Source organism: Lagopus muta, chromosome 1 (genome assembly GCF_023343835.1).
Source record: "Lagopus muta isolate bLagMut1 chromosome 1, bLagMut1 primary, whole genome shotgun sequence".
Taxonomy (NCBI): Eukaryota; Metazoa; Chordata; class Aves; order Galliformes; family Phasianidae; genus Lagopus; species Lagopus muta.
In genome coordinates, this window is record NC_064433.1 from 164,991,614 (window position 1) to 165,018,226 (window position 26,613).

At 40.3% G+C, this 26,613-nt stretch overlaps 1 protein-coding gene across 13 annotated transcripts in view; it reads right to left on the reverse strand.

Moving 5' to 3' along the window:
- Positions 1-26,613, reverse strand: part of ENOX1 (ecto-NOX disulfide-thiol exchanger 1) — a 366,745-nt gene that overhangs the window by 86,424 nt on the left and 253,708 nt on the right. For all 13 annotated transcript variants that reach the window (XM_048926238.1, XM_048968963.1, XM_048925786.1 and 10 more), the window contains 3 exons: positions 16,231-16,404; positions 14,076-14,282; positions 6,640-6,873 (listed from right to left, as the gene is read on the reverse strand). In XM_048926238.1, coding sequence (XP_048782195.1) covers positions 6,640-6,873; positions 14,076-14,282; positions 16,231-16,404 — 615 coding nt within the window. The remainder of the gene's footprint in view (positions 1-6,639; positions 6,874-14,075; positions 14,283-16,230; positions 16,405-26,613) is intronic.

Below are 26,613 nucleotides of genomic sequence, written 5' to 3' on the forward strand. Positions count from 1 at the left end.
TAAATCCCAGTGGGTGGCTGAAGTGGGTGAATCAGGTCAGAGAAAAGGTGCAGTAAAGCCATTCATCGGCAAGTCCAACCAGATCCTCTGTACACCAGGAGCAACGTGCTTCTCAGCCACAGCGCCAACTCATTTTTCTCTGGGCTTAAAAGCTTCTCCTGCACTGACCTAGAAACACAACTCTCCAGTCTGCTACCTCACTTTCTTTATTATTTTTTTCCTTCCCTGCTCAAATACTTTATATAACTGTGTCATGCACCACACATATCAGTCTGGTACTTTTGAGATTAATAACATTTTTAACCCAATGGCACTGTATAATAAGTGAGAATCTGGGAATACAAATTCTTACTGCCAAAGGGTTATTTTAAAGAAAGATTAATCATCCACCTTACTATATCTTAAATTGCCTTAACTGTATGCTTTTCCTGAGAAACACTTGCTGTTATATAATAAATGACTAGCTAAATTGATAAAAATATACATTTACTAAAAGATATCTTAAAAAAAAAAAAAATCACTTGCCCCTGCATCATCAAATTCCTTCTTCCAAATTCAGTCAGAGAAGATTCTTCCATAGGTGGGTTTTGCATGAGACACAGTGATCCATTATCTTATCCTGCAGATGCCATTACTGCCAATAAGAAGTAATTATGAAGGTACTGAGTTTCCTTCCTACTTCTGAAAAATCACATTGCAAACTTTCAGATCAGCAAGCTGCAATTTGCCAGTTCATAGTAATTAACTCAAGCAATTTTGCAGTGCTGCACATTTAATCAAGTGGGTTCGTACAAAAACCTTAACATTTGCATTGATACAATATAGATTAGGTGGGGGAGAGTGATTTTGGTAATACACTTAATAGTGAATGCATTTCTTCTGGGCTGATGGAGTAAGGTGCCCAGGGAAGTGGGTTATCAGGGCAGTGACAGCTGAACACACCTTTCACTCCTTTGCCAGAGAGAGAACCAGCCTTGTAACATGCGTGCTCACAGCCCCTGCGTGAGGCACTTGGAGCCAGATGTACAGTGCCACAGCAGATGTCAGCAGCATATGGAAGAAGGAAGAAGAAGATGATGATCTAAAAAATGAGGAGGCTACGCAAACAGATCTGATGCTAAAGGCTCAGAGCGTGTCTATTGTAGGTCTCTGCCTTGATATACCACTGATAAAAAAAAAGATTGTGCTAAAAAAAGGCCCATAGCCTTTCAGCAGTAATTAAACCTGGAACACGTTGGATTTGTTAGGAGGAGCTTTGCCTCCCCCCACACTTGCCTGGCACTGAGCTACACCCTGTGGTGTTGTGTGAGAGCTGCCCCTGCGGATAAATCACTGTCGGTAGCGCTGCCCAAATCTGGCTCTAAAGTAGAGCCCGAGAATGACAGCAGCACAGTTCTCCTCTCAGGGAAACCTCCCATTTCCCAAGCAATTAAATGCTGTTTATATTTCAAACGATGTGCATGGGCTGAGATTGCCAGGCTTGATGTTACCTGAATCTTGCACAAGATGCATCCCCAGTTAGTTCACTCTACTGTAACTGCCATCTATTTATTTAAATTTCCAATCTGTTCTCTCTTCAGGGGATAATACAGTGCCTGGCAAAGCAGCAGCTTCTCAATTTTTCAAATTATATATTTTTTTTAATGGAAATCCACATGAATAACTTTCCTGTGCTCATAAAGAGACAGTGTACTTAAAAGGGAGGTAAATACCTGAGTACTGTACATGACTTGTAGGTACTTCTCTTTTTCTCAAAATGTTTAAAAATGTATATTGAGATATGAAGAGATGTCTATATTAGATGGTGGAACTATTTAACTACCTGCAGCAAATAAGACAGACTTTGTAGTAGTATTTTGAAGGAATACTTTTGAAGGCAAAAAGTGATTTCTGAAGATGATTGAGATATGCTCGAATTAAGAATGCCATAATGTTTAAAACTCGGCATGGAAACACAAATTTCATAAGCACACAGAAAAAATGACTTTTTTTCCCCAAACCACAGCATTCCATTTGAAGATGAAAGGTTCACCTATCTCTGGTTGTGTGATGCTCTGGATGCCACGTTCCTCTGCCATTTATGAAGCATCCAGGAAAACAGATGAGAAAGTATACAAATTTGATCCCAAATATCTACTGCCACATCTCATTGTGTAGTAATAACACAGCGTAACTCGTGGATCAAAATATGAAACACGCAGAAAACAAGAAAGCTGCAACAAAGCAGGAGAAAAGAGGGTTGCATTTTTGTAATGTAAGAACAATGACGTCATATTTTGCTGGCTTTGTTGGCATGGAAAGGACTGTTCTCAAAGGCCTTCAAAGGTAGATAATTGCTATTTACAGTCACATTTCACTGTAAAATACTTCAGTTTACCAGACTTCACATTGTGAAATTCTTGAGATAATTCATTAAAGAAACACAGACTTATATCCAAGCCTGGAGGATCTCAGGAAGTGAGGTAGAACTTTCATTAGTCACTTACTTTTAACTTATTCCTTGGCAATCATATGATAGTCCATTGAAACTACTTGCAATCCCGTGTCATATTTTGGAATATTTAACTCAAAAGGCAAAGTTGAAGAGCACCTTTTGAAAAAGTCAAAATTTCCTTTGCATTTTAAACAATTGGTGCTATTTTATTTTTTTCTCCTTCAAGTCCATTTTAGTTTAAAAGTTAAAAAAAATAAATCCACAAAACCTAGCAAAAAATAACTTCTCATGCAAAATAATAGCAGTTTTATTTTCCTAACTAGCTTGCGAACATGAAATAAACGGCACAGACTTAGAACTAATAAGCACAGCCCTGGTATGAACAGGAGCTTCCTCATGTTACCTACCTAGTCTGACTGTTGGAGCTCATTTCATTCTGACAATCCAGGTTCAGTTTTCTTTTGCCTTCTTGTGCTAAATCTGCTGTGACTAATGAAGAAAGCTTGCAAGCATTGTCTGGGAGTGCATTAAACACATTTAAATAAAATATTTTGTGACAAGTCATCGTCCCAATGCAGTAAATGTCCTCTTTCTATGAACTATCATCTCCTTGGCTTCTCCCTCTTTTGGCTCTGGCGGTGACCAACAGAGAACATAACTCACAAATTATCAATGCAGAGCAGCTCAAAAAGCATTTAATCAATGAGAGTTAGTAGTGTGGGCCTAAATTTTTAGAGCTACTGGCTCAGATTCATGAGACCTATCCCCAAAATGCTGGCGATATGTCACTGCCACATAGTGAAAAGTGGCAATGGCAAAATGTAATAGGTGGATAGGGAAATAAACAGCACTGTATACATTTAGAGAGAAGAAAAGTGAATATACTCTTGGCTATAAGCTACAGAGAAAATGTTCTCACTGCCATCAAGGAAATAGTTATGAAGGATTGCATTTGCAGGACCCTGAAGACCTTAGTGGAGGAAGAAGAAAAAAAAAGAAACAGAAAAGTAAAAATACTGCCATTAAACATCACAGTCTGACGCAGTTTAAAATGGGAAGCGGTGATGAATTGTACTGACTCACAGTCTTTATTATTAGTTTCAACAATTTATCCAACAAAAAATAAAGCAAGTGTTCAAACCAAGTTCTTTCCACAAATGAAGGGATACGGGATAGTCTGCAGACAGCGGATAGTAAGTCATAACCCCTCAGGCTTTTGCAGATGTGCATGGCCTCACATGCAATGGATGTATCCCACCTCCCAGCCCCAGTCACCAGGAAGTGTATTTTGAGAATCCAGCTGCTACTTCATTGAAGCTTCATGCTTGTAGAGACTAACGGTGAAATTTTATAATGAACTTCTGTTTCCATTGAGCATAAAAGAGCCCTCTCCACCCTATCACCCACTTGTCTCCACAGCAGTGACTGCCATAGCAGGTGGCTTTAGCACATGAAATATAGAGGAATATGCTGGCAATACTAAGGTGAGAACTTCCAGCCAAGTCTGGTATGCAAAAACAATGACTTCTTTAAGTCTGGTTCTGCAGTTTGTGGAAGGTGAAAAAAGATACTGTCACTTCTGCTACAGAACCAATAAATATCTAAAGACTACAACAGGAGACTGTCTGATAAGTCTAGTTCATCTCAGCTCACTGTTACATTTCTTTGCCGTCAAGAATTTCCAAGGTTATTTTGACAACAAAACTTCCTTGGACTCAGACCAAGTTGTCTACATCTGTGATTGCAGAGCAGCGTCTTGGGATGACAGATGTTCAGCTATTTGGCATGCTTTTCAGCTAGTGTTGCTCGGTGAAGTTCTGGAGGCACTGCAGGAGCTGAAACCAGCACTTTGAGGACCTGCAGCTCTACCTCGTGAGTCAGCAGCAGAGCTCAGGACTCTTTTGAGGCAGGTATCATGGGGAGGTCATGACTTAAAAAAACAACTGCAGGGCATCTACTCAGCAACCACACTTTCAAGGCAAATCCTGTCAAGAACAGATATATTTTCATCCTCTTCTGTAGGATGTATTGTTTAGACTTTGCAGCAATGCAGATATGGTGTCACTCAGAGAACAGATATATTGACACCAAATTTTACAAATATGTGCATATACAAATGTATGTATGTATACATAAATATGTTGCCCATTAGTTTCACTGAAGTCCACGTGTAAATTCTGAATACGTGATGACAGGAACTGCCCCTTCTCACGATGAAAGATGTATTTTTTGTGCAGTTGTACCTTTATTTTTAGGGTGTCACATAGTACTCATGGTGAGTCTGTGTTGCCCAAGGAAGACCCTAATGTCCTACTCTCACCCTCACAGATACTGGCCAAGATGTCATTGGAAAAATTAAGCAGAGTGTAGGACTCAGAAGTATAATGACTGGACCCCATCTTTACTTCCTAGATAACCTAGTACAATAGACAACCAATTGAGAAGGGAGGGTTTGTTTTCACGTTTTCCATCCCCAACAACCTGTACAGGTACAGAACTGGTTACCTTAATCTTGCTAAATGGTAATGGTTAATTATCTAACTTCTTAAAACTGCAAGATGTTGTTCTGGTGGAATTTAATGCTTTTTAATGCATATAAAATAAACTTACCATTTTGAATTTTCAATTTCTTGTATTTATTTGTTCTGATCAACTGTCCTTCAAAGAAACAAAGCCCAAAAAGCTTGAAATAAGTTTTAATTAAGCATGGAAGCTTCCCAGACTGAAAAGAAAACCCCTTCTAAATATAGACATCTCAAACATCTTGCAGAAATCCACATTTCCTTACCCCAAGCAATGGCTAGCCATATGGAAGAAATTGCCCAGACTTCTTGCATTTTCTGGCTTAGCTCAGGAAACCTCTAGGCCTTACTACATTAAGAAAAACTTCCGTATAAAAGATGAACTCCTAAAATATTCTATTGAAAACAGATCTGGGAACAGATGAATCTAAAACTACTGTATTGTATAAGCTCTGGAGGAGCTGGACTGGAAGCTAGGTAAGAAATAAAAAAATCTTATACTTGGGCTTCATTCTTCTTTTACTCTTGGCCTGTCAATTTATCTGCATTATTTTAACAATCTTCCAGTTATTTCGAGAGGTATTTAATAGAGGCATGTATGCATCCAGAATATTAGTTATCCAAACTAGCAACCAACTGATGTAACAGTGACCAATGCAGTACTCAAAGAGACAGTAGGGTGCATCTCTGCTCCGTGCTTCGAGGACGCAACAACTTCGCACCATTCTCCAGCAGCTTCCCAAACATCTTTCAAAGTTAGAACACAGACCAGCATGTTGACAGCTAGATAGCTTACATCTAATCTGGGTAATTCTGAAATAGTGGCAAGAATGACAGTTTCTTGTGACTTGGCTGGCACATAGCAGGTAACGTGTTTGACCACCACGTGGGGAAAGAATGCAAAGCACAGATGCTAAACACTGAATGAAAACCAACACAAAGTCTAAGAGGTACAAGGAGTTGTTTACTTGACTTTTTAAATTATTTCTTTACTATGAATATTTCTACTTCTTTGCTTCTTCATTTGTATGTTAACTTTTAAAGATGGCAATCTTCAGTTTTGAAAAATAGAAAGTCATTGAGTGTACCCAGAAGAAGTAAACAAGCAAGGAAACGCATAACAAAACAATACATTATCTTACACATGTAATTCCCTAAAGAGGGAATGAAAGAATGGATGGTGTGTGTCAGAGATAAGTTGTGCCACTGCATCTGAAGGGTGTGTTAGAATTCAGCTCACGAGAGCAATTGAAAAACCAGGAATTTGGACAGTCACATGCATGTAATATAACAAAATATCACTGGTGAAATAAAAGCATTCTAAGAATCAGGCCCTTAGTATGTAAGATGTCTGTAACAGGTTGTCTTATTATGAGAACACTTCCAGAGCACACAATGACATCAACTGAGCAGAAAAAAAAAACAAAAAACCAACAAACCACTGTAGTTTTCTATAAGTTGTGTTCCATCTGTTGAAGCACAGCTAGATAGACAGATACCCTACATTTCTAGCAGGTGGATGAGTATCATTATGACTGGCATAAAAATGGCGGAGGAATTAGGGGAAGGTTAACAGGGCAAGTAATGAAATACATCAGAGAGAAATCATCTTCCATGTTCTGACGTCTGGATGGCCCCTGCTCCTAAGGAATAATGCACTGCAAAGTATCAAATGCTGCTTACCTTTCAATTTTTCAGCCAGCAAAGCAGCTTCGTGTTCAGAATAATGCATTATTGCTGGAGGAGAAGGAGGGCGCAGTCTGTCTTCTTCCATTTTACGTCTGTGGCGTTCTTCTCGGGCCAGCATTCTTTGTTTGCATTCCCATTCATAAAAGTCATCTCTTGCCTGAGCAAAATCAACATGAAGGCGGCCTGAATCCTTTTTGTCTGTGCTAGATCCTAATCTCATGCGGTAACCTGAAATCAACAAGCAGAACTAACTGTTGCACGACTTCTTTGCTCGGTTTTTTTCTTTTTTTTCCACTTCAAGTACAGTTGAAATATACAATCACATGCTCCCACTTATCCACACAGTACCTATCGATCATTGCACTTTCACAGGAAGATAAACACTCATCCACTTTTTTTTTCACTGCAGTTTTCTGCATCACCTATCAACATAACAGATGATCTGAAAAAAAAAACATACAGAATCTACATTCCTGCTCATGAGCCTTTCCATATATATCATTTTTCCAACTGATACTCCTAACATTTATTAAAGGAAAGGGTACCACCACTAAAAAAGCATCTACTCTGGTTTGAATGTAAAGTTCCTCCCCTGCTGCTGTTCAGACCATGAACGGTTTTGTGCTGTTGTCCAGCCCACCAGCGGAATGGGATGTGTGGGAAAAGGCTGAAATTTATAACATCATAACCATAGCTGAATGAGAAAATTGCATTACCTAAATTGCTGAGCCACAAAGAAGGTGATGTCATACCTGTGTTGATGCTAGATCTTTTGAAGCTTCCTAATTGCTAGCGCCACATAATCTGGCAGCAAACATAAACCACCTACAAATTAATCTGATATAAAGCTAATAATAATATAAAAACATTAAGTTGAGCATTCTTTAAACCAATTCTAAGACCATGGAAAGATTTATCAGACATTTGCAAGACCTCTTTCAGAACAAATAACCTATCACATCTCATTTTTAGAGACCTACATATTCATAATTCGATCCATTTATCATATGCTAAAGTTAGCAGACTGCAATGGCTTTGTTTAAGTCAGGGGCTGTACAACAGAGCAACAGGGCTCTGCTCTGAACTGAAATCCTTGGCTGCATTCAGAAGATGAACAAATCACACCAAAGCTATAAAAGGAGCCTTTCATGGCCATCCTGTGGAAGAACATATGCTGGGCACCAATCTTTTTTCAAGTTTTATTTCCATGGCTGAAAGATAGTTACAGAGCAGTTTCTCTGACTTTTAAAATGCTGATTCAGGGAAGATGTGAGAGAGCACAAAGCAGAAAGCTGTAAACAGATCTCCAGCTGCAGGTAAAATTAATCAGTCTGCACAGGGCTAGCTCAAATTTCTTCATATCAACATGCTGCCATAACTGCAGTAACAGAACAGTCCAGCCGTGACTTCTCATACCATGGGATGCTGTGGATATGAACTCTGGGCAGAACTGACACATAACAAGGCTCTTCAGAAACACTACTATAACTACCGTGAAACAGCCCCAGGGACAGGAGCCTCCTCTTCAAAATGGCAGGAAAAAAGAAGTTTGCCATTTTTGAACAGTAATCCAAAAGAACCTACCTTTCAGTCATGTGGTTTGCCTGTGGTTTGAAGAGCTTCAGCACCTCATCACTAAAGTTAAGACTCAGTCTTCAATTTTCTCCAGGGACAGCAAAGTTAAGTAGTAGGTTGGGAGCATTTTAGCAAGAAAGCATATCTAGGCATACTCTGTTTTACTGCTGTAAAAACATCTTGATGTATGAAGAGACTGGCTATACTACACCACACATGAGATGATGTCAAACATTAAATACCACACACATAGTGATCATAGAATCAAAGAATCATGAAGGTTGGAAAAGATCACTAAGAACATGTCGCCCAACTATCAACTCATCATCCCTGTGCCCATAAAACCATGTCCCTCAGTGCTACATCTACATGTTTCTTTGACATTTCCAGGGATGGTGACTCTACCATTTCCCTGAGCAGCCTATTCCAATACCTCTTCAATCACTCTTTCTGAGAAGAAATTTTTTCCTAATATCCAACTTGAACGTCCCCTGTCACAACCTGAGGCAATTACCTCTAGTTCTTTCACAGTTGTACAGGAGAAGAGACTGACGTCCACATCACCACAACCTCTATTCACGGAGTTGTAGAGAGAGATAAGGTCCCCTGAGCCTCCACTTCTCCATTTCCCTCAGTCACTCTCTGCAAGACTTGTGCTCCAGGCCCTTCACAGCTTATCTGCACTTCTCTGGACACACTCCAGAGCCTCAGTGTCTTTCTTGTAGTGACGGCCCAAAGCAGAACACAGCACTCAAGGTGTGGCCTCACCAGTGCCGACTACAGAGGGATGATCACCTCCCTTTTGCTGCTGACTGCTTTTTCTCTGATACAAGCTACAATGTCATTGACCTTCTTGAAGATCTGAGCACACTGCTGGCTCATGTTCATCTGGCTGTCAGCTAACACCCTCAGGCCCTTTTCCTCTATGCAGTTTTCCAGCCCCTATGCCCTAAGCCTGCAGCAATGCATGGGGTTGTTGTGACTAAAGTGCAGGACCTAGCACTTAGTCTTTTTAAACCTGATACAATTGGCCTCAGCCCATTGATCCAGCTCATCCAGATTTCTCTGTTGGGCCTTCCCCTCAACTCGGTGTTATCTGCAAACTTACTCAATCCCCTTGTCCAAATGATCGGTAAATATATTAAACAGGGCCAGCCCCTGTACTGACCTCTGAAGAACACAACTGGTGATCAATTGGGTGGATTTAACTCCATTCACCTTCCAAAACAAACAATCTGGGTGCTTTTTGCTTGACGTTTTCCTTTCAAACCTCTTGTGGAGTTAAGTAGCCTGTCAGTTAGGAGGAGGTATATCTTTCATTTTCCAGCAAGAATACCAGCTGGAAAGCTCATGCTAAGTGTCTCAGATGTCCCTCAAAGCCAGAAGGTGGAAAAAACTTCCACGGATCAGACAAGGGGACAGTTTTGTGTTTTTCTCTCCAGAGATGTAGACATGATGGGACCAGTGGTGCAGTTACTCTGATAACCATGACAAATGTTATACCCAAGATGCATTCCGCACATAGTGACTGCTTTGTGCCAAAAAGGTGTTATCAGCAATGTGAAAGGACACTGCCAGGGTTTTGGGTCTTGTGAACCTAAAATTAGATCTCCCAGCTGGGCTGCCCTTTCCAGGAATACATGTTCTCTCTTCTTCTCCTCTATCTTTCGCCTTGTTGGCAGGAGCATGTTGGCTTATAGGCACGCTGAGAAATGCAGCACTGCAGGGAGCAAGGTCCTCAAAGCCATGCTTAATCTGAAAAACAACTATTGTAATGGTCTGTGCTTGTACAGTTTTGTACATGCACTCATCTAGTGGTGTCTTACTGAAGACTTACCTTATTTTTGAAATAAATGGGGATAGTACAGTGTAAATTGCAGTCCAAAATCCAGTACCCTCTGTGGTACTGGACAAATGGTAGCCTTCAGGTAACCAGTTTGCCTGGTTGTTCATCTGCCTCCAGATGAACAGATTCTTGAAATTACTGGTGAATCACACTGAGATAATCACACTGCTAGTTTAATTGTTAAGGCTGAAGGTGATCAGCCTGCCCGGTGGTTTTCACCAGGATAGAGACTTAGAATAACTTCACTTGGAAGGGACCCTGGACGTCTTCTAGTCCAATCACCTTTCTAGGTGACTTCAAAATTAGATTAGATTGCTCAGGGCTTGGCATCCTTCCCTTAACAAAAAGCAAATCCCTCTTTGGAATGTCTTCTTGTTCCCTCCTAAATAAGGCTCTGGGGACACTACAGGACCAGTGACCTCTCCAGTGAAGAACAGACTCCTTGACAGGTCGACAGACAGCAAGACACCGTGTAGGCAGCGATGCAGGACTGGCAGATCTATTTTATATATATGTGATCCTCAGGCACCCATCTGTGATGGCAGATCTGAGCTGCAGGGCAGCTGGATGGCAGGCTCTTTTCCAACACCATGTATCCGTATTGATGTTTGAGGGTATTTACTGCACAAGAGAATCACCTGCCTTTTCCGCCTTCCTGCCCAGACAATGAATTGCCCTCACAAAACCCTTTTCCCAGCTTTTTGCTCAGGACGGCAGCTAGCATTAACTGTGTGCCTGGCCTGTCAATTTTTATTTCAGTTTCACATACATAATGGCAGAGGAATAAAAGCTGGGAAATTGCCAAGATCCTCACTTTAAAGGAGCAGAAGCAAGAAAAATTAATGAGGGTGCTAAATAAAAATCAAACACAGTATTTCCATATCACTGATCTAGTAAAAACTCCATAGTTTGACTTACCTTTGAGTGCTGCTATACTGGGGACCAGTCAACAGCTGCTAACTGGGCTCTAGATCAGAGTGCTGACGATCATTGAGAACATGAAACAAAAACCAGTATACGGTACTAAAGGAAAACTCACATGGGAGGATACTGTCATAGAAAAAAATGCATCCTTAGGCTTTTGGGCTATAAGCAGCTTTGTCTGAAGCAACTTGTTTGGCCCTTATTTCAAGTACAGGGCCATCCAGGTTTGCAGGAGTTTGTGACTCGTTAGCCACAAGAGCAAAGTATGTAGAATTTGAAGAAAAAGCTTTCCCATGGGGTGACATGTTGATTGTGGAAAGCCTTCTCCTCGGGAGATCAAAATGCAATTTCCAGGGCTAAACGAAAACCTTCCTAAAGTCAACTTTTTTTATCATGGGTTTCTTACCCATCTCCCTGTGTCCTTTTATACAATTTTGGTTGGGAGTAGAAAGGAAAAAAATTCAGCGATTAAACTGCTTAATGGATTTTCTAGTCACTTGCATTACTCTGATGATAAGCACAGGATAAATACTGTGTTTGATGAGATTAGATGGGGTAGACAGATAAAACTGATTAGGTAGACAAAATTATCACTATGTTACAGATATCAAAGGCAGGATTCTTCCCTAATATAACACGCATACTGTATTTACCACAAATTCTGTTTGTATTTCTTTCTTGTCTCTTCCAGGGAAAATAAAAGGCCGTAACAGTATGCTTTTCCATCATCATTTCAGAATATGTTATGTTTGAAAACAATACGAATTTGATTAGAAAAACATAATATTTCAGTACAAATAAAAGGGTCCCTGCCTTAATGCCTGACCTCCCTGCCTTTCAGTGAGACATTCAGTGTTCCTTGTTTCATTTGCGGAGGTCTGCAGAAATCACTGCTGGTGGCAGAAAGGTGGGAAAGTTACTTGCTAAGCACCCCTGCTTTTCTCTTCTCTCCATCTCAGCTCTACTGTTTTGTTTGTTTGCTTGCTTCTCCTGATCTGGTCAGAGGGACTAAATTAAAAGTTTTGGAAGGAGAAGAAAGGAAAGATGGGGAGAGAAGGTGAAAGAGGCAGTAGAGGCAGTGGAGGCAGAAGAGTGACTGTGATGAAATGAAGGGGAAGAAGGAAGGCTTAGAGAACAGTACAGAGAAAAGGACCAAGAACTCAGAAATATGCTGGCAGAAAAAATAAAAAGAGGATGAGAAAGGGAATCTGCCTCCTCCATCTCTTCTTGCCTCCTTTGTTCTGGGTGCACACATAAGTGAGGGCACACAACAGAATAGGAACATTTCTAGCAAACATCAGATCTGATGCTCCAGGATTTTTCCATAGAAAACTAAAACAAAACTTTGCTTTGAGACAAATGGAGCATTGAGCTACAGAAAATTGGGAAACTGATATAATGGGACACTGGCTCTGCCCCAGGATGGCAGTCTTTACATTTCTGCAGTTTTCTATGGCTTCTTTCTTGCTACTGTAATAATTTATTATATAGAGTAATCCCAGCTCCTACTGCATTTTGTGAGCCTTCTCTTGGCTCCTCCACAAGTGCTCTATTGCTGGTGGAGCTGGAACCTCCTTAGGACAGAAGCTGGGAAATGCACTGCCTCTTCTGCAAGGTCTGTAACCTGCCCCCATAAGGTACAGAGTCATGGAAGTAATGCATGAATAAACACATAAACAGGAAGGATGGAAGGGAGGAGAGGATGAGGAGGGACGAAGTAATGGGGTGAAAATAAAATAAATAAATGAAAAAAAGGAAGAAAAATGTATAAAGAAGTGAAGATCTGAAAGAAACATCAAAATGCAGAAATATTTTAAGAAATCCATACGCATAAAATTCTCATAAAACTATCATAAAATTCACAATTTTGTATAGCTGTTTGAACTAAAATTTAAATAAGGCAGCCAGATTAGAAGAAAAAAAATGTGACAGAGAGAACTTTTTCTTGACTATAGATTTCAAGAGCTCAGATGTTCTTTTATTCCTTTCATTTTAAGAAGTCAATGGTGGTTTAGGAAACCACTGCTTTCTAGCTGTGTGAGCCTTCTATGAACATTGAGGGTATGTCCTGCTGCAAACAAAAAAATGGTTAGGATGGGAGCTCAGACAAGGTACCCCAATCATTAACTGCATCCCTAGATCTCTTTTGGTGGTCACTTGGGGTCTCCTCAAAGTAACCCTGCATAAGATGGGTAAGCCTGTCTGTGTCAACTGGCTTTGATAAAGGAGCTGTCTCCAGCCCTCATTCATTTCTAAGTACTTTGCATGTAGGGTGAAGGTTTTACATGATACTTGTGGGGACAAAGACAGAGGGTCCCAGAGGGACAGAGGGACAGGACTCAGGGGTGAACTGGTCAGTGGAGACACATAGGCAATAGAATCCAACTTATGAAGGTGGAGGAGGGCTCATTTGGGGCAGGTTGGGAAGTCAGCCCTCGTGTAATGGGCACTGACAGCCAATGAAGCCTGATTTGAGAAAGCAAGGCTGACTTTTTTTTCCCCTGTGAATTACGGTTTTGTGGTCTGATTCTTTGTGGGAACATAAAAGAGATTCTGGAACTTTACACTTAAAATACTATGGCATTCATGACCCTGGGAGACAAAAGGCACAGCCCACAGATGGGTCTCAGAATCTAACCCAGGTGGTTGTACACATAAAGGCAGACTTTATTCACACTGCTCTTCAAATCTATAAAAATATGCCAATGAAATTGCCAGGCTATCACAGAAATTGGCACTGGAAAACAGCAGCGTTCCTGGCCTGGTGCCCTCCTCTTTCTACAACCTGTGAGCAAAACTACATAAACCTGTGTAAATCGAAAACAAGATTGTTCTGTAGTGAATTTCAGGGTCTGCTGCATTGTTGTGGGATGGCAGGAAATTGCTCCTGGGTACTCAACATACAAAACGGCTCACAAGTTTTGGCAGACACAGACAAATGCAGAATTGCCCCTTACCACTCCAAGCTAGAGCCACTGAGCTCAAAAAAGGACTTGCTGGGATAAAAGCTAAGAAAATAAGCAAACATTAGCATCACAAAATACAAATGAGAAGCAAAGAAAATCCATTAAAGAACGTGAAGTACCAGAAAGGTAAATGGCTTTATCAACCATGAACTCCTCTGCAAAACGAATGTGACAAAAATTCTTCTTGCTTTTCCGAATTGCTGTTATATCTCCACACTGCTCAAAGACTTCCTGAATAATTTCCTCTGTTGCGTTTTCTGGTAATCCTCCAACAAACACTGTTTTACACCCAGGAGGTCTCTCTCTTGTTGAAGGTGGTGGAAGATCTAAGTCAAAACAGAAATCACATTGGAATACAAAATTTGTCTTTTGATCCATTGGTTCTATTCATTTCAGGGCAGCAACGGTTATTTGACATAGCATGGAGTCGGGAGAGACGGAGAAGCAAAATAATTGAACGGTGCAGAAATTGTCCAGAACTGGCTACTTGAATCTAAACCTTTTCAAGTTTTAGGTGGCTTTTCAGAGCCTAATTCCTGTCATTCTCCAGGCTAAGGTTTAAAAGGATCTTCTTTTCCCTACACTGTCTCCTTTTAGAAAATACACACACAAAAAAGGAAAATACTCTGTTTCAAAGGTTCTGTACCTTCACCATCTCCTGCTCACACCCAGCATTCACTACGTTCATCAAACTGCATCAGTTTAAGCCCCCTGAAAAGGAGCCCATGAAGCCAGGAGGACTGGACACCCTTCCCTAGTTTTAGCATAATTCCATTTCTTTCTCAGAGTACGGGACCAGAGCAAACAGAAAAACAAGGCAGGAAACACAATCAAGTGACATGATGATGAAGGCGCTCTGCCGGTTATCTCTTCTGTCTTTGTGCCAGATAATGGAGCGGATGCCGGTGTGCAAGGAGGATAACCTCACTGTTTACAAGTCCTTTAGAGATGGAGTGGCTAGAAATTTTATTTTGATGTATATACGTATATATGGACACTTAAATCAGAAAAGTGTTAATTTTTTTTGAGGGCTGTGTGAAAAATATGCTCCATCACAACAGCTCCCCTTGTTTAGATGTAAATTGCTAGAGTACTCATCTAACAATAATTCTCTGAGCAGGAATTTCTGATTGATATTATTATTTTTAACATACCAAAGGGGGCTACAATTTAATATAACCATATATACATTCACACAGTTTGATTAAACCGTACAGTTACATTGCAAACTAGACCACTAGATTATTTGCTTAAATTTCTCTTTTGCCTTCATAATGATGGTGAAAGCATCTGGTCTGATTGCTGTAAAACTAAATTCCTGGGGCTGGCACAAAATTAGGCTTTTTGCTCTGCCCTCATCGTGGTGGCTCAGTGGGAAGTTTTCCATTTGCACAAAGTCCCATAAGAGGCAGAAGGAAGCCTGGTCCCCAAAGAGAAACTCATCTGCATTCTGCCTCCCCAGAAATGGTAGGAGAGAAACGATAGCTTCCCTTTCTTTCTATCTTGGTGGTGTGCTGTAGCTTTGCAGAGCCTTGGTATAAGGTGCTCTGTTCAGGGCCATCCATGTTCATCCATAGATGAGTCCAGGTTGGTTCCATCTATGGGTGGACATAAAGAGGATTGGTACCATATAACCAACACAGAGACGTGGCCATCTTCAGAGAGTAATCTAATTTAGGTTCCCCAGTTACAGCTCAAAAGCCAGGTGGAAGAGATTTGGGGCAGAACTCCAAACTCTTTGCCTGTTTAGCAAATTATCACTGCACTAAGGCTTTCCACTAGCTGGCCATGGGGAGGGTAACCAGGAAGAGCTCACTGGGTGAAAGACCTTGGTATTCTCTATCCATGGCTCAGAAACATCTGCAGGATGGACTTCTGACTCAAACCTCTCTGAAGGACATCTCGAGAACTTATTATCCACAGTGATGCTTTTACCACACTTGCACAAACACTGCTGGTTTGGGCAGATTTGTAGTTTGTGACACTGATGTAAAAGAAAGACAGATGTGTACTACAAGTAGTAGTGTAGTTTTTCAGACTGTTAGCCTTAAGTAATTCATTTTCCTTTTTGTGCAAGCTGTGTAATTTTTTATATGACCTTGCAGAGATGAGTGAACATGCTCTGACACTCCACCATGATTTAAACACAGAGCAGAACTTGTAAGGAAACACCATACATGCCTTACTTTACTTACAAACCATAGTTTTTATTAGATAAAAAAGTTTCAGAAAATACATTTAGGAGAATAACATTTTTTCATCAGGCCCACTTACTTGGGTTTGGAGGGAAGAGTGTGCAGCTTTTGCAGTGAATTATTTCCTTGACTACAGGCACATCTGTTGGCGGTGGCGGTGGCACTAACCCCATGCCTGGTATCATTGGGTTAATCGGAGTGATTCCAGTCATCATGCTAAGGCTTGGATCAAAGCCTGGTACACAGATTGAATCTGTAAATATATAACATAAAATCCTAGCTTTTAAATCTTAAAACTACTTGTTATTAATTTCCTGCACACAGACAGTTTCAGTTCAGGCTTTTTTTTTTCTTCTTCTTTTTTTTTTTCCTTTTTTTCTTTTTTTTTCTCTCCCAGCATCACTGTTAAAAAAAAAGAAGGAAGAAGGAGAAAAGGGAAAAGAGAGAGTAAAGGGGAGGAGAGGGGCAGTGAGCCAGAGAAGGAGTGGGAGAGGAGGAGAGAGGTGCTTTTGCACTGGTCCATTCCAACAGGGGGAGGGAAAAAAAAAAAAGCATAAAGAAAGGAACGTTGCATAATTTAAAACATTAACATGACTGAGAGAAACACATCACATTAAAGTGTAAAACCATGCATCATGAATATCTGCTATTATCTGGAATGCAATTTGCTATTTCATAATGCTGCTGTGGTGTTTACATTGCCTTCAGATCACAGTGTACAAAGAATACCTTTCAACATTGATATGCCCTCTCCATCTAATTGTCAGACAGATTTATCACAACATAGTCTTCTGACATGTGACCTTGTTTTACAAACACCATGGAGAAATACCAATTTTAGGCTGTTTTATATAAGTGTAGTTTTCCAAGACTTCTAACCTCTTTATCCAGGAATATAAACTTTCAGCTGCATAGAATAGGGTGTTTCTAAACCTTGGAATTAATTCCTTCTTGTCCTGTTACTTAATCGGATTAGTAGATTCCCTTCAATACACATATCACTAAAATGCACCACTGTAGCCTCATAAAGTAAAATGCGTATTTGGCAAATACTGCTCTTTCTCCTTCCTGATCTCTTTGCCAAGACTTCATACATACTATTTAAAGCTGAACAGGGGAGCACCAGTGCTGTAACACCAAGACTCGTAATAAGCAGATGTTTTAGATGAACTGAGAGCCAACTTCTGAAATTTGCTTTTTTCAAAAACAAGACTTTGGGTTTCTGGAGGCATAATGAATAAAATATTTTGAGAGACCAATCTCTTTGTTGGCACAACACTGCTGCTATTTGGTATCATCAATTATTTAAAAGAAGAGAGTTACTTTGGTGTTCTACAGGTTTTCTGCTGAGCTTTCTGGCTAGCAACTGGAAAGTATTTAATGATACATGTAAACATGGGGTGTGGTAGCTTGGGAGCTTGTTTGTTTTGAAGAAGCAAAGAGGGAAACGACTCCTTCCCCAGGATTTTTTTTTATGCTTAGGAAACTTGAGCTACATTTTGCTACAAGGCAGCATGATCAACTGATGTAACCAGAGAGGCCTGTTTTTTCATCCTAAATCTGTTGTTGAAAAGCAGTGTGGCCTTGAGTCAGCCTGATGACCTTTCCATACCTTAATTTCCATATGTGCAAAACAAACACTGTAATATTCACCTACTGGTGAGAATTTGTTCACATTTTTTTCTAGCACTTTGCAGGTGTAAAGCACTCTGGGAGCTGAAAATCAGCATTCTTATTTCCATGAAACATCCATATCCATCTTCTGTGGGAACAACAGCTGAGGACTTACAACATCTACTCCAGTAGAGCTGTACCTGGAGAGCGTGCCCCCTGCTCTCCATGTGCTGACTGTGAGCCTTCAGCACTTTCAGCTAGCTCAGTACAAAAGCACTGCAAGTGCTCAGCCAGCAAGGATTTGCTTTAGGCTTATTGAAGACTGCATTAATGAAAACTCATGATATTACATTACTTTTTTCAATAAGTGGGCTTATGAAAAAGGATTTGCTCTGGGTGCGATGCTTCTTTTCAATACTGATGTATATGCATTGCTTTTCAGATTAAGCTTTGAAACTCAGAACCTGTCATTCATTCCTTGGGAGGCAGTAGTGGTCATATTAAATATTCATGGCTAGTGAACACTGAGAGAGAAAGTCAGAGGTGAAAGGGCACAATACAATTCAAAGAAGTCCTTAGGACATGCTTATTTGCTTGCTCTCATCTTTTAAAAGCTAGACTTTCAATAGTTACGGTAGGCCACACTTTCTTTCTGTAGGTGTGATCTGTTGAGCTCTCCATGCACTGTGCCATACTGATCCTCCTGTAGCATCTGGGAAATGCAGGAGATGCCTTGTCCATCTCTGCAGACGAATGCAGCTATAGTCATAGTCAGGCATGAAATTGCATATTAGATCAAATATTCATAACTGAGTTACAGCATTATTATGAGATAAGAATGGAGCATGTGGAGCAGATGATACAATGAAATGGAGAGTAGGCTAAGTTTTTCCCATCCTGTATGCATCTTTCAAGTCCCATGTGAAAACCAAGCAGAAACAGCCTCATCTCGTGACTGTTATCACGGGCTGCATTTAACCATTGCTTCTTTTCTCTGTAGAGCAATTATTAGATGTATTTCAGTTTGTCTACAAGATCAGACAACTGAAACAACAGCAAACTACTCACAGTACAGAAAACCAAATCAAAGGCAGTAGGATTCAAAAGGTACAGTTTTCAGAGTATTCAAATGGCAATGGAATAGACAGAAAGAAAAGCAAATGTAAGGGAGATGGCAACAAGGACATTCGAGTCCACAAATGCGGCTACCATGGCTTCAACAGGGAAGTGAGAGAGAGAGGTGTTAGATTGAATGTCAATCAGAACAGGTGTCCTGGTGGACAACAGGTTGACTATGAGTCAGCAATGTGCCCTTGCAGCCAAGAATATCAATGGTATCCTGGGTGCATGAAATGAGCACAGCCAGGAGGCCAAGGGAGATGATCCTCCCCCTCTACTCTGCCCTGATGAGGCCACATGTAGAATACCATGTCCAGTTTGGGACTCCCCAGTTCAAAAAAGGCAGGGATGATCTGGAGAGAGTCAGCACAGGGCCACGGAGATGATGAGGGTCCTGGAGTATCTCTCATATGGGGAAAGGCTGAAAGACATGGGATTACTCAGACTGGAGGAGACAGAGAGGATCTAATCATCGCTTCTAAATTTATAAAGGGCAGGAGTCAAATGAATAGAGGCCAGACTCTTTTCAGTGATGTGCAGCTATAGGACAGGGGGCAATGGGCAAAAACTGGAACACAGGAAGTTCCACATGAACATGAGAAATAATTTCTTTCCTGTGAGAGTGACAGAGCACTGGAACAGGCTGCTCAGAGAGGGTGCAGTCTCCATCTCTGGAGATATTCAAGACGTGCCTGGATGCTTTGCTGCACAGCCTACTGTAGGTACTTGCTTTAGCAGGGCTTTGGACTCAATGATCTCCAGATGTCCCTTCCAATCCCTATGATTCTAAGATTTCAGTAGAAAAAAAAAAAAAAAAAAAGTTTCCTCTAATTCCTGCCAAGGAATTCCTGTTCACGGAAATGTGAGTTTATATGTAACTGTGCTTGTGTTAAGTACATGGCTTTGTCACCATTTTTTTTTCTTACCACAGGAATCAATCACGGGCAGAGTGCTGGGGACCAACACTCCTGATAAATCCTACTAGGTGCATTGGGACATCTTGTGTCCAGAATATAATTGTGTTGAGTTGAGTTATATTGATAAGGACTGAGTCAAAAGTTCTTGAAATCTAACTCTGCATTTACAGGCACTAATCTAAAACCTACGAGGTCAATAGCAAGACTACTGATTACATGTATAGCTTTTTAACCAGGTGCAGGTTTTCCTTCTTTGTGATCTTGAATACACTGTCTCATTTTTCCAATGAAATGCTTTCATACATCACATGAGTTGATGTATGGTTGGACATTAGGAGAAACTTTTTCTCTCAGAGTGTGGTCAGGCACTGGAATGGCTGCCCAGGGAGGTGGTGAAGTCGCTGTCCCTGGCAGTGTTCAAGAGGCGCCTGGATGAGGAGCTAAGAGATACGGTTTAGTAGCTTGTGGTACTAATAGGAATGGGAGGGTGGTTGGACTAGATGATCTTGCAGGTCGTTTCCAACCTTGCAATTCTGTGATTCTGTATTCTATGAGCACTGAGAGGAGACATGAGTACCATCTGTAAAGCATTCCGGAAATGAAATATAGCTGCTTGATTAGTGAAAACTATTACTGTGCATTGCAGTGATGGAAAACTCAGTTGGATTTCTGAACATGGAAGATCTTGTTCTGAACTTTTAAGAGACTGTTGGCATTTGCTTCTACAGAGAAGCTGATGCGTGCCCCACCTGCACAGGGCTGACAAGCCATGGAGAGAGTCTTTAGATGATCTATCTAAAGGAAATACCAGTCTGGGCTCTGAGGTGCAGAGAAAAAGGAACAGATAAAGTCACTTGAAAGGAAAGCCAATAAATTTGCCACATTTCTGAGAGGATCCAGAAAAATCCCAAGTTTAACTATATTAATGCTGCAGAGTGATGCATTAATGGAAGTTCGATAGATGGCTTGAGTCTAGGAAAGGGAGACTATCATCCATCAGTGCTACCACAGCGGTCTGCTTCATGTCCTGGCATAATGCCTATTTGGAGAATAACCAGGACACTAGCCTTAGAGCTGGAGACAACTCCTGTTGAATATACTGGTGAGTTTGTTAGTTTTCAGCAAGAAAGATAATGAGAGAGTTACAAAGGATTTAAAAAAAAAATAAAGAAAGAAAGAAAGGAAGAAAGAAGTGAATCAACCCAACTTGTGTAAGTTTTGTGCTGAGATGTGTGTGAATATATGATTATTAAGGCATATTAGACATAACAGTGCTACACTGAACACAGATAAGTATACTAAGTAGATAAGCCACATATCTGAAGACTCAAAATGCAATATTTCATGCTTTCACTGATCATAGCTAATTTTTAAAGGCTATGTACATAAGCTTAGGCAGATATTTAAAAGTTTATGATCTCTTGGAATTACAAAAACTAACTTGGCAGAAGATAGAAAGTTTACATTTGAAAAATCTTAAGAAATAATTACAAAATTAATTCCTAAATGAAATAATTAAATTGGAAAGCAATCAGAGATGATGAAGCAGTATAAGAATGGAAAAGATCAAGTTTGAGCTCCTGTGAACATTCTACATGATAATTGAATCCTCACATATTCATATTACAGAAAATTTGAAAGCATTTAACACCAGTAATTTGCCTCAATTTGGCAGAACAAGAGTTAATTTCTATTAAGAAATTGTCATAATAGAAGGCAATGAAACCTTTGAAGAACAAATATCTAGAATTGGCACTGAGAGAGGTAAAAAGAAAAATCTGCCAGAACATTTGATGTGGTTTTACAGCTCTTTCAAGTAGAATATTGGAAAAAAATATATATCTTTCTCATGAAATCTTTGGGTCTAGAAAAAGTAGAAGAACAATAAAATTCCTTTAACGATAACTATTTCCTAACACAGTACATAGTGTAAAACAACTTCTTTTATTAGTTTGCATTCTGGAAGGTTAAGAGTAACTTTGTCATCCATAAAAATACCCACACAGTCTTGGAAAACTGCCCTCATTTCCTTCTCTGGTATAACAGGTGCTGCCTGAATCACCTTCTGGTTTTGCCAGAGTATTGCTTTGCACAGATAACAAGGATGTATGCTTCTTCCAACTGTGCTTTTGGGGACTGCCCTTCATCACCGGTGCTGTTACCATCCTACTTCTGCCAACCCCTACCACAAGTTATTTATCTGTTCAGTATCATTTTTTAAGTGTATAATCTTTATTTGATTCTCAGTATTAGCCCTGGGATGTGTCATTTCACAGAATCAGAGAATCATAGAACTGCAAGGGAGGGAAGGGACCTCAAGAGATCATCAAGTCCAAACCCAGTGCTAAAGCAAGTGCCCTGCAATAAGTTACACAGGTAGGTATCCAGACAGGTGCTGAATTTCCCCATAGAAGGAGACTCTCTGGGCATCCTGTCTTTTTGCCTGCCACTGCCAATGGTTTCTGTTGTGTTTTTGGATAGTGCCAGGCTGTATTTCTCTTGGATGCATAAAAACACTCATGTGTGCAAACACAGATTTGGTTGTGTGTCTACACACACATGCATGGGAGGTTTCCACCTTGGACACTAGCAGCCCAACAGTGGCTGCAGTGCTCAGGCATGCTGCTCTGACACCCCAGTGAAGACGATGTGAATGCGCAACAGCAAACCAAAATAACTAACACTGACAGGTCTCCATGGCTTGAGAGTGACAATTTTGCACCTTGGAAAAAAACAGTCTATTTTTTCCCAGTGTTGAAAGATTAAAAAAAAAGAAAAAAAGAAAAAAAGATCTGGTTACAGGAATGGAGTTGCCTGCCAATATGTAAAGCAAGGATTAGGATAGTCCAGGCAGCTGGTAATAAATGTTGTGAGATGCTTGTTACAATTTGGTTTCTGCAGAGAAAAAAGAAAAACCTTCTAGGGCCTACAGATTTGATTGTGTACTCCAGGAACACCAATTGTTGAATGTCTGGAGACTAAATATGGAGTTGATTTCTAATAGCTTTAATTTTCCCTGAAAAAGTACAAATCTAATTCTGCCTGCATCTCTTAGAACAAACCTGTATTATCAGTGGGACCATGTATTACTGGCAGTAGCAAAGAAGGACTGTTCTTTCTCTCTAAATGGAGGAATCTTATCAGAACAAGGAAAATGTTTTTATTCTAAAATCTTCTGGTGTTTTTATCTAAAATTCTTCCTTAAAACTCTTTATGGTCTGCCACTGTCTTTATCCTTATGTCAGTCTTCTTTTTTCTTTATTAGCAACTGTGAATTACTATTCAGCTGCAAGCTAGAGATCAAGGCAGTATTACTGTCTTCTTGGAGATTCAAATCTCACCACTTCTGGGCTTCAAGAAGCTTTTGATGCATCTGACTCATTTCCTCAGTTTCATAAGGCTCTTCTCAGTGTAATAAGAAAAAAGTGTGAGTGTTAGTAGCTCAAATGGTTCATGGTGTCCCAAGGACACGCACCAGTTTAAATGGGTGTTGATCAAGGCCTTCATGATCATGTCCAAGATCCTCCAGAACATTTCCTTTTTCAGTTTAGACATCATTAAACTTCTAAGCTTCCCTGTTTCTAATATATAGGTTAGATTATCCAGAGACATTCCAATAAAAGAGGGGAAAGAGTTTGATAGCTCTTCCATTTGAGCAGCATAACCACTACTGTTCTGTCCCAGACTAAGGACAGTGGTCAGCAGGGAATCAGAATAAGAAACAGGCAGGAAAAGAACAAGCTATTATTAGCTCCTGTACTTTGAGTGCTTACTCACTGCCAGTGCTAGAGATCACAACTGAACTACCCTTTTTATCAGGCACCTATCCCACATGATCTGATTCATCCCTTTCCACTAAACCCTACAGTACACTTATTTATACATGTATTTTAAATTCACTCAAACCCGTTTGTATCTCTGGCTTTCAGAGTCCTGATATTATGGTAACAACTGAGTGGGGAAACATGCACCCTTCGCTTTGCTTAAACAAGGCTTTTGGCAGTTCCAGGCACATCTTCCACTTTGTTCATCTTGAGAAATCATGAATAATTGTTCCTTATTCACCTTAACCACATGATTACAGATTTTATTTCTGCTTTTATATTTTGCCATCTGTTTGGCGTGCAATCTTTCTCTTTGTAAAGCTGCTACAAGGTATATAGATATAGAACCCCTGCCTGTGGCCCCTTTAAAAAAAAACTCAGGTTAATGGCATGGGCAGAGATGCCATTCTAGGTATTCACCTCTCCCTGCATTTTTTTAAGAACTGCATCATAGAGTCATAAGATCATCCATTCCAACCATCCGACTACCACCAATTCATCCCCACTAAATCATGTCCCTCAGTCATCTAAATGTTTCTTGTATGCTTCTAGGGCAGTGACTCCACCACCTCCCTGGGCAGCCTGTTCCAAATATTATAGAAATGAGCAGATGCCCTTAAATAAACTGTGCATGAGCCTGACTGATGAAGCAACCTCTGGGCAAAGCAGTTCTGCGGCAATCAGAGTAAGACACGTATAGACAATGCATGTGTGTGTAGGCATGTGAGTGTGTGTTTGGAAGAGAAGACAGGAGTGAATGAAGGGGGGGGAGGCAGAAAATCATGTCCTTGCCTTTCAGCTGTCTCAGCTGGACAGGGGATCCATGTCAGCATCATTTAGCGAGAGCTGTGTTTTGTGAAACAGAGCCTGGGTTGTAGCAAAGGCAAGTCACTAAGGGAATTTTGGCAAAAACGGTGGTGTGGGAGAATCCAGATGAATGTTTCTCATTAATAATCAACCAAGGAATGATTTGCATGAACTTTACAGTGCCTGCCAGACCCAATCCATAAACAAAGCCCTCAAAGCATCATCAAAACACTTGCTACTTGAAAAATGCTTCTATGAGACATATATCACTGGCAAAGCTTTAGGGCTGCATTATTGCACTTTTGCTATTTTGAAGAAAGCTCTGTGACTGCACAGAGGAATAGTTTGCAGTGCACAATCCAGAAACTTTAGATGCTGCTCCTCAGAGCTGGCTGTGGTAAAAGCAAATCTGGCCTCCTCTTGATTCCTGTCCACAAAATCACATAGCAAGCACTGTATTTAGAGTAATATACATGACAAAGACTAAATTAAAGAAAACCACCTTCTCTTTTTACAAGCAAATCACAGGGTGAATCACTCACGGTTTGTCCTTTATCACTGCAGTGATAAAGGCAGACCAGGACCCCAATCTTGTTTAGAGCATCTAATGCAATGCAAATAACAGGTGAGAATAGCAAATAATAATAATACAACAAAATATTACCACAATAGATGCCACCCTTCTCCTAAGAGAAAACCGCAGTACTGTCACATAAAGAAATCTACAGTGTCACTGTAATGCTATTTCTATTGCTATTTTTGCTCATACAGAGCCATCAGTGCCATTTTGACCTCAACAGGGCCTTGGACCCTATCTGCCAAGGGTGAAACTATTCAGTTCCCCTTAGAGCAGCTTTGCAAAGATGTACCTGACAGACAAGCCTAAAAATAAGATGGAAAATTCAGGACTTGATGTTGAGGGAGTCTAATGGTTTGTTAGTTTTTTCTTGTAGCTGACAGGCATGTATGTAAGAAATCCAAAAAAAAAAAAAAAAAAAAAAAAAAAAAGGACTAATTTTAGCCTACATCCACAACTAGATTTTTTTTCACATATAAAACTCCATTGCCATTGTACTGGAAACCTGTAGAGGTTAAAAGAGAAGGGAGAAAAAGGGAAGGAGAAAAATAGGAAAGAGGGGAAAAAAGGAAAATCAAAATAAATGCAGGGAAGGAGATGAAAGAGAGGGAAAAATCAACAGATAGCAATATCATCTGGAACCTCATTGGCATGGGTGTATACTCTATCCACATGCTGCTTTAACCACTATCAGCATTTTCAAGGCTTTATGAATTTGTAGAACTTCACAGTGTCCAGAATAATGACCTCAAAGTCTCCATTGCTTAAGAACTACTCCAAGAAGTAAGAACAATAGGCTTCTTCCATCTTCTCAATAACCTAGGATTGAGTTAGTCACAAGTTCATTGCGAAAAAAAATAGCAAAACTGTAAATTCTGTACACTGCCACCTGATCTCTGGGTAAGAGCTCCTAAGCTGGATTGTTAAAAGGGACTGGCCAATATACAAAATTCTATATAATATGGTGTTTATATGAAGTAAAATATGTGTAGCTGTACTTCTGTATTTTCTGATTTTTAGTTGTCTTTGTGAACTCACTCTACGCCACTCTAGTTTTGCACCTCTTGATTCCAATGCTATAATTTCGGCTTCATTAAGGTGGGTTTGTCAGTAAGGCTAGCTTTAGTCAAAGGAAGCAGTTTCTTCAAACTCCCTCCTGTGGAAGTTGTTCAATCTGCTTGCTCAGTGAACCTCTTCCTGTAAGGTTAAACATTGTCATGTTCCTTCAAAATGACATCACTCTTCCCCCTAGAGCTCTAGTGGATGAGGAAAGAAATACATAAAACATGACTGTATGGCCTTTAATGGATTTTTGTTTGCTATTTATGAAAGCACTGTGTTACAGACATTCAGGAAGCATTTCTATTGGAAGGTAAAGAAGAAAGCAGATGTAAATGAGCACTGGAAGACATTGAAGAATCTGGAAAAATTTCAGTTCTCAAGCTAGGCTAACACTATTGGATATAAGGAAGAAAGTCTTCTAGTGAGGGTGGTGAGGCACTGTCCAGAGTTGTGATTGATGCCCTATCCCTGGAGGCATTCAAGGCCAGGCTGGATCAGGCCCTGGCAACCTGATGTAGCTGTGGTGTTCCCATTCAATGCAG